Below are 6,432 nucleotides of genomic sequence, written 5' to 3'. Positions count from 1 at the left end.
GCGCGTCGGGGGGCAAGGAAGTCCTCCCCGCCAGGGCAGGGGGCTCGAGCCGGACCGCAGCGACCCCGCCCCAGTCTACACCCGGCCAGGGACCCGCGCTCCCCTGCGGGGCTGCTGTCTCCTCGGGAGAGTCCCGACCCTTTCGGGGGAAGCCGTCGTCCCCGGACCCGCGACCCCAGCGTCCTCCCGCCCGCCCGAGCCCAGCCCCCCTAGGCCGCGGCCCACGAGGGCCTCCAGGGCCGGCACCGCCCTCCGCGCCGTTTCCCGGAAGCCCCGCCCGGCCGCGGCCTTTGACAGGCGGGCCGGCCGGCCAACCGGAGCGGGGCGGGGCGGGGCGGGGCGGGGCCCGGCGCAGACAGCCAATGGCAAGCCGCGCCGGGCTGACGGACGGGGCGCGGGGCGGGGCGTGCGCCGGCCCGGCCGAGTGTCCGCCGCCCGCGCGCCCCGCCGCCCGCAGCCCGAGCCGCACCCTCCGCGGACGGAGCCCATGCGCCGGGCGACCCGCGCGCCCCGGCCCCGGCCCCCTTCCCCGCCCCCGCCCCGGCCCCGGCCCCGGCCCCGGGGGCAGTCGCGCCAGTGAGCGGTGAGTGCGGCGGGGGCGGGCGGCGGGCGGCGGCCGGGGCTGCGGGGCGGCCGGGCGGCCGGGCGGGCGGCTGGCGGCGGCGGGGCGCGCGGGGGCGCAGGTGAGCCGCGGGCGGCGGCGGCGGGGGCGCTGTGCGTCCGCGTCCCCGGCCCTGCCCTGCGCGGGGCCGCGGCCGTCGCGGGGTCGCCCGCCCTCCGGTCGCGAGGCTGCCCCCCGAGTGCTCCGGCACCAGGCGGCCATCACGCGCAGCCGGCGAGCCGGGGTGCAGGAAATCACTGCCCGCTGTCCGCGCAAGGGCGTCCGCTCGTGAAACCGCACAGACTGGGGCACCCCAGCCGGAGGCCTTGGCCCTGGCCTTCGTTCTTTGTCACCTGTGCGCCCGCTGCACACGTCGTTTGGGTCTGTTCCTCTCAGTCAGCTGCGTATCGGGAACCCTCCCCCCACCTCCCACCCCCACCCCCACCCCCACCCGGCTGCCTCATCTGCCTTCTTTTCTCCAAAGTTCGTACGGCAACAGGATACCGGGGTTTTCCCGTTATTTTAACGTGTGCCGGTCTCCTTGCAGTGCGGGCAGAGCCCACAGAGGGCAGGGGGTTCTTGTCTGCCTGTCACCGTGCGCCCGGAGCAGCAGCTGGCATACAGTAGGCGCTCAGTAAATACTTGTCAAATGCAGCAACACGCTCCGTGGGGCCCGGAGCGGGTTGTAGGCGGGCACTGGCCTGCCTGGGCACGCTGCTGGGCGCTCCACGGTGGCAAGACCTGTTTTCGCAGGGAGGGGAACTGGGAACCGCCGCCTGCAGGGCCTCCGGTTCAGGCTTTCTGCCTACCCAGCAACTTCTAATTCGGGTGCGTGGTTGGGAGATGCTCTCAGCTGTCAGCCCTGCCTTTGGGGGGCCAGCTCCCTGCCTCTCTGACAGCCATTACCTGCAGCTGGAGGCGGGGCCCGTCTCCCACCCCTGGGCTGGAGGTGCCACAGGTGGGCGGCTGGGCCTCCATTCTGGCTGCCACCCCCGTTACCTGGTTGTCTGGGGCCAGAGGGTGGGACGGGCCAGCCCAGGGAGCTCAACAGGCCTGCTCTGTGGGGCCTGGCCTGTGGCTGAATGCGGCTTCCTCGGCAGGTGGGACAGGAGACCACCCCTGTGGGCGCCGTGTGCCGCGATCCCCTGAGGAACGATGACGGAATATAAGCTCGTGGTGGTGGGCGCTGGAGGTGTGGGGAAGAGTGCCCTGACCATCCAGCTCATCCAGAACCACTTCGTGGACGAGTATGACCCCACCATCGAGGTGAGCCGTGCTGCCCCTGTTCCCAGCCCTCCGTCCTGATGCGGGCTCCTCTTCTGTCTGCCTCCCTCCCTCCCAATGCCTAGGGGCGGGGCATGGGTGGGGCCCCGGGAGGGGCTGCTGCTTTGCGCGGCTCCTCCTGGGAGAGGTGGGGTGGTCCCTAAGCTCTGTCCTCTGCAGGACTCCTATCGGAAGCAAGTGGTTATCGATGGCGAGACGTGCCTACTGGACATTTTGGACACGGCGGGCCAGGAGGAGTATAGCGCCATGCGGGACCAGTACATGCGCACCGGAGAAGGCTTCCTCTGTGTGTTTGCCATCAACAATACCAAGTCCTTTGAGGACATCCACCAGTACAGGTGAGCTGCTTGCCGGCCCCCAGGGGCCCTCCCTGCCCCCTCTTTCCCTTTTTTTGTCCCTTTCTCTCTCTCCGTCTTTCTCTCTCTCTCTTTTTGCTCTCAAGGTCCTGGATGCAGCTATGCCTGCAGCCCGTGACTGGATCACACCTCCTTCCTTGCAGGGAGCAAATCAAGCGAGTGAAGGACTCCGATGACGTGCCCATGGTGTTGGTGGGGAACAAGTGTGACCTGGCCGCGCGCACCGTGGAGTCCCGGCAGGCGCAGGACCTCGCCCGCAGCTACGGCATCCCGTACATTGAGACGTCGGCCAAGACTCGCCAGGTGAGCCGGCTCCCCACCCCCACCGCCAGCCAGGGACCCCCCCCCCCCCCGCCCCGCCCCAACCCTGCCAGGGAGCAGTGCTTTATTGCCCCCTCTCCCCCAACACAGGGCAGCCGCTCTGGCTCTGGCTCCAGCTCCGGGACCCTCTGGGACCCTCCGGGACCCCCGTGACCCAGCGGCCCCTAGCGCTGTAAGTCTCCCCGGATGGCAGGGCAGTGAGGGCGGCCAGGGCCCAGGGTCTGGGCTGACACAGCTCCAGGGGGAGGTGGAGGTCCCTGGAGAGAGCTGCCCTGAGCCAGGCCGGAGCGGTGACCCTGGGGCCCTGGCCCCTCTGCCCCCAGAGATCCCCCGTGGGCCCTTGTTGGCCCTGACCCCTTAGCAGGCTACGGGGGATGAGGGTGGTAGGTCAGACAGGAGTGGGACACGGGGTGTTCAAGCTCGGAGCCAGACCTTGGGGCCGCCCTGTGGGGGAGCCCCTGGGGATCAGGCCGCCCGGTGGGGGCAGCCCTGGGGCTTCCTGCCTGTCGGGGTAGGGGTGGGGAGGAGGCGGGCAAGGGGCTGGAAGTCTGCATGAGCTCGAGGCAGGGGTCCCTGGGTTTCCTCCCCTGCTGAGTCCCCCTCTGAGCCGGCCCCTTCCTCCTAGGGTGTGGAGGACGCCTTCTACACGCTGGTCCGAGAGATCCGGCAACACAAGGTGCGGAAGCTGAGCCCGCCCGACGAGGGTGGCCCCGGCTGCATGAGCTGCAAGTGCCTGCTCTCCTGACGTCCCCTCCGCGTCCACCCTGGCGGCCCGCTGGCCCTCTGTGCCCCACAAGCACAGGCACGGGGCCCGGAGGTGCCGGATGCCGGGAGGAGGTGCGGACGGAGGACGGAGGAGGGGAAGGAAGGAAGGAAGCATTCCCGGAGTCCGGCCAGCCCCGGGCTCTCCGGACAGAGTGACCGCAGACCTCCCAGGACGCTTTGCACGGACTGTCGTGAACTGACGCCACCGGCACCCCGCTGTTACTCTCCTCCCAGCCCCGTCCTGGCCCGCTGGGCACAGGCTGAGTTGCAGTAAATTATTTGATGGTCTTGACCCTGGCGTCTGGCCGAGCTTGGGAGGCACAGGGAAACCTCAGCTTTGCGTGCCGGGCGGCCCCTGCGCGGGGGCGCGTGGCAGGCGCTGGTCCTGCGGCCGGGGCCGAGCCGCCGGTCTCTGTGCGGGGCATCTGGCGCTTCTTGCTGAGAGCCCTGGGCGCTGTGGTTGCAGGCTGGCTCTGTGTTTTGCCACAAAAACACCTCACTGAACTTGAAACAGCACAGGGGGGATTGAAGCCCAGGGTGTGTGTCTTCCCCTGGAGGGGGAGGCCCCGTTAGTGACCAGACGGGGGCAGGGGTGCTGGAGTCTGCCACCTTGGAGCCTCTTCTGCTGACTCCAGGGGGCGTCACATTTCCTGAGTTTGGGGACCCTGAGAGGCAGGAGCTGAGGACGGCAGAGGGAGGGTCTCGGCCTGCCAGGCCCGCACCTACCGGCTCCTCTCGTCTGACCTTTTCGGCACAGGACCCCAGCACGTCTCCTTGGCCTCAGCCTCTGCCCTGTTGGTGCCAGGTGACTGACTGCTAGGACCTGGGGTCTGGCGGAGCCTGCTGCCCTGTGCGGGTGAGGGTGGGGCCGACCCGCCCACCCCTGCTGCCCCTTCGTTGGGGTGGCCTGCTGCTCTCAGAGCTGCCTTAGGTCACCTACGTGGATCTGTGGGCCATACCCAGGTCCCTGACAGCCACTTACCGCTCTGACAGGGCCCGCCGGCTTTGGGCCAGAATCCAGGACCGGCCAGGGCCACAGGGGGCTTGGTCCCATCAGTCTTCATTTTGGTTGTCCGGGGGGGGGGGGGGGGCGGCCGGGGGGGGTGGTTGTGTTGCCTCTGCTCCTCCCCCAGAGCCTCGGGGCCACCACACTCATCACTGTCTCCTCCAGAGGCCCTCGAGCATATAGCTTCTCTGTGGGCGCAGAGGTCAGAGGGTTGCAGGAACGTTGGCGGCCTTGGGGCAGTGGCGGGGCGCTGCCCTGCCTCTGTGCTGGCCATGCCAGTCTCTACCCAGAGAGGGGCATCAGCTGCAGGCCACGGGGCAGCACTGGTGGACGGGCGCTCCAGCTTCATGTGTGGTGGGCTGGCCAGACCCTGTCACTGGGGTCCCGGTGGGGTTCCAGGGCCGGGTGTGTAGTGTGGCCCCTGGGGTGGCCCTGGCAGGTGCTGAAGGGAAGGGGACCCAGTGTTGTAGCTCTGAGTTCTAGTTTCTGGTTCACTGGGAGCTTTGAGAGGGACTTCTGGCAGCAGGGGGGCCAGAGAGGGTTCTGGGTGGGGTGGGGGGGGGGTGCAGCAGACAGGCCAGATCTGGAGACAGGCGTGCGGCCGCGGGCTCCGTGGAGGTTCCCTCCTGCAGCCGCTCCAAGGCCTTGAGGTTGGCCTGGCCGAGAGGGGGTCCGGGTTGCTCATGTTGGGTGGCTGGGCTGGGGAGCGTCTCGAAGCTAGGAGAAGCTAGGGGGGGCCTGGGCGCCAGGGACACTTGTTCCGGGCCCAGGGGCATCGTGGGGAGCTCGAGTTTTGCTCAAGAGATGGTGGGGGGGGGTGGTTAGTTTCTCCAGCTGTCTGTCCTGAGCGGGGTGGGGCACCAGGGTACCCTTGTGGCTCCCTGCGCGGCCACCTTGGCCTGACACACAACAGCCCTCCAGGCGGCTGACCCCCAGCCCCCGCAGCGAGTGCCCGGATGCCCAGCCCTGGCTGGCTCCCAATCCCAGAGCAGGAGAGGAGACGGATAGAGACTGGAGGGAGGCCCACTTGCTGGGGTGGCTCATACTTGGCCCTTGGAGGCTGGGCCATGAGGTGCCTCAGCACCACGTCGTCCTCCAGGGCCCAGGTCTGGGCCAGCATGTCCTGCAGAAACTCCAGAGACTCCAGGGGCGTCCTAAGAAGTGTCTGGGAGTCAGGCCAAAAGGGGCCCCACCCTGCTGCCCTAGGGGCCTCCCAGGGGCAGCTGCTGGGGGTCCGGCTGTGCCCAGGAGCGTCTTGGGCAGTGCCACAGCAGGGGGGGTGGGGGAAGGCCCCCTGCCCGCTGGTCCTCAGGGCAGTGTCCCCTGCCCAACCTGCACGCCCAGCCCTCCCTCCGAGGCCCCTGCCCGCCGCCTCCACAGGCTCACTCACTTCTGTGCACGTTGAGGACAGTGTGGGCCGTGGCCATAAGCACGTGCTCACCGTCCGGGATGTACACATTCCAGAGCTTCGGGGTGAGCGAGAAGGGGGTCTGTGGGGCCAGCAGGCGTGGGAAGAACAGCCTGAGCAGGACCCACTGAGGTCTCAGCACGGGCTAGGAACCCCCTTCTACCCGCAGCCCCCGCGGCCCCCCGTGCGGGTGCACTTGCGAGGACGGACAGGCCGCTCAGGGTCGTGAGGGCCTGGCCAGCATGACCGCAAACCTGGGGGGCAACGGGTGCTGCCCCACGCTCAGTGGCAACATGACCCCAGGCTGGTGGCAGCACGGGCCAAGGGCCTGTCCACACTCCAGGCTGGCCTGGCCATCTGTGCACTGCCGCCTCCTGCAGGGGGGCCCTGGGCTTCCCCAGGGCGGGTCTTAGCTTCCGGCCCCCGCCCTAGAGGCCCTGCGCGTGGCCTGGCTTGTCTGGGGGGTGGGGCCGAGCGCGGGCCTCCCTCGGGCCAAGGGCGGCGAGCGGCTCAGGGACTAGGTCTCCTGGGGTGGCCGCACCCGTCACCGAGACACTGAAGGACCCACTGGGCGGTGTAAATCCCATCTGGGTGGTGCACATCTGCCCCTCCTCCTGGAGGGAGGGCCGTAGGTGTTCGGGACCGGCCGGGGGTCAGAAACCTCCCTGCGCCAGGGCCCCGTGGAACCAGG

The 6,432-nt window shown here is 69.4% G+C and overlaps 1 protein-coding gene across 4 annotated transcripts; it reads left to right on the top strand.

Annotated features, from left to right (window-relative positions):
- The first annotated feature begins 482 nt into the window (after positions 1 to 482).
- Positions 483 to 3,619, top strand: HRAS (HRas proto-oncogene, GTPase). Of its 4 annotated transcripts, XM_047100653.1 has the most exons (6): positions 483 to 583; positions 1,702 to 1,867; positions 2,045 to 2,223; positions 2,385 to 2,544; positions 2,653 to 2,734; positions 3,188 to 3,277. In XM_047100653.1, the coding sequence occupies exons 2-5, from the start codon at positions 1,757 to 1,759 to the stop codon at positions 2,713 to 2,715; spliced, it is 513 nt and encodes a 170-aa protein (XP_046956609.1). In that variant the 5' UTR covers positions 483 to 583; positions 1,702 to 1,756; the 3' UTR covers positions 2,716 to 2,734; positions 3,188 to 3,277. The 4 variants fall into 4 exon arrangements, with proteins under 4 accessions (XP_046956609.1, XP_046956606.1, XP_046956607.1 ...); XM_047100650.1 differs by lacking the exon at positions 2,653 to 2,734 and having other exon boundaries at positions 484 to 583; positions 3,188 to 3,619; XM_047100651.1 differs by lacking the exons at positions 483 to 583; positions 2,653 to 2,734 and adding an exon at positions 789 to 982 and having other exon boundaries at positions 3,188 to 3,619.
- Positions 3,620 to 6,432: the final 2,813 nt, after the last annotated feature.

Source organism: Lynx rufus, unplaced genomic scaffold, assembly GCF_022079265.1.
Source record: "Lynx rufus isolate CCGP_SWC_20201006 ecotype Redwood Valley unplaced genomic scaffold, mLynRuf1.p SCAF_50, whole genome shotgun sequence".
Classification (NCBI taxonomy): Eukaryota; Metazoa; Chordata; class Mammalia; order Carnivora; family Felidae; genus Lynx; species Lynx rufus.
The sequence above is the reverse complement of the archived record's forward strand: the minus strand, read 5'-3'. Positions and strand labels throughout refer to the sequence as shown.

Bases quoted from the DNA above. Each gene is read 5' to 3' on its own strand.
- HRAS (XM_047100650.1), top strand. From the start codon at position 1,757: ATGACGGAATATAAGCTCGTGGTGGTGGGCGCTGGAGGTGTGGGGAAG. The intron at 2,224-2,384 runs GTGAGCTGCTTG...CCTTCCTTGCAG, and splicing joins GAGGACATCCACCAGTACAG to GGAGCAAATCAAGCGAGTGA. The intron at 2,545-3,187 runs GTGAGCCGGCTC...CCTTCCTCCTAG, and splicing joins CGTCGGCCAAGACTCGCCAG to GGTGTGGAGGACGCCTTCTA.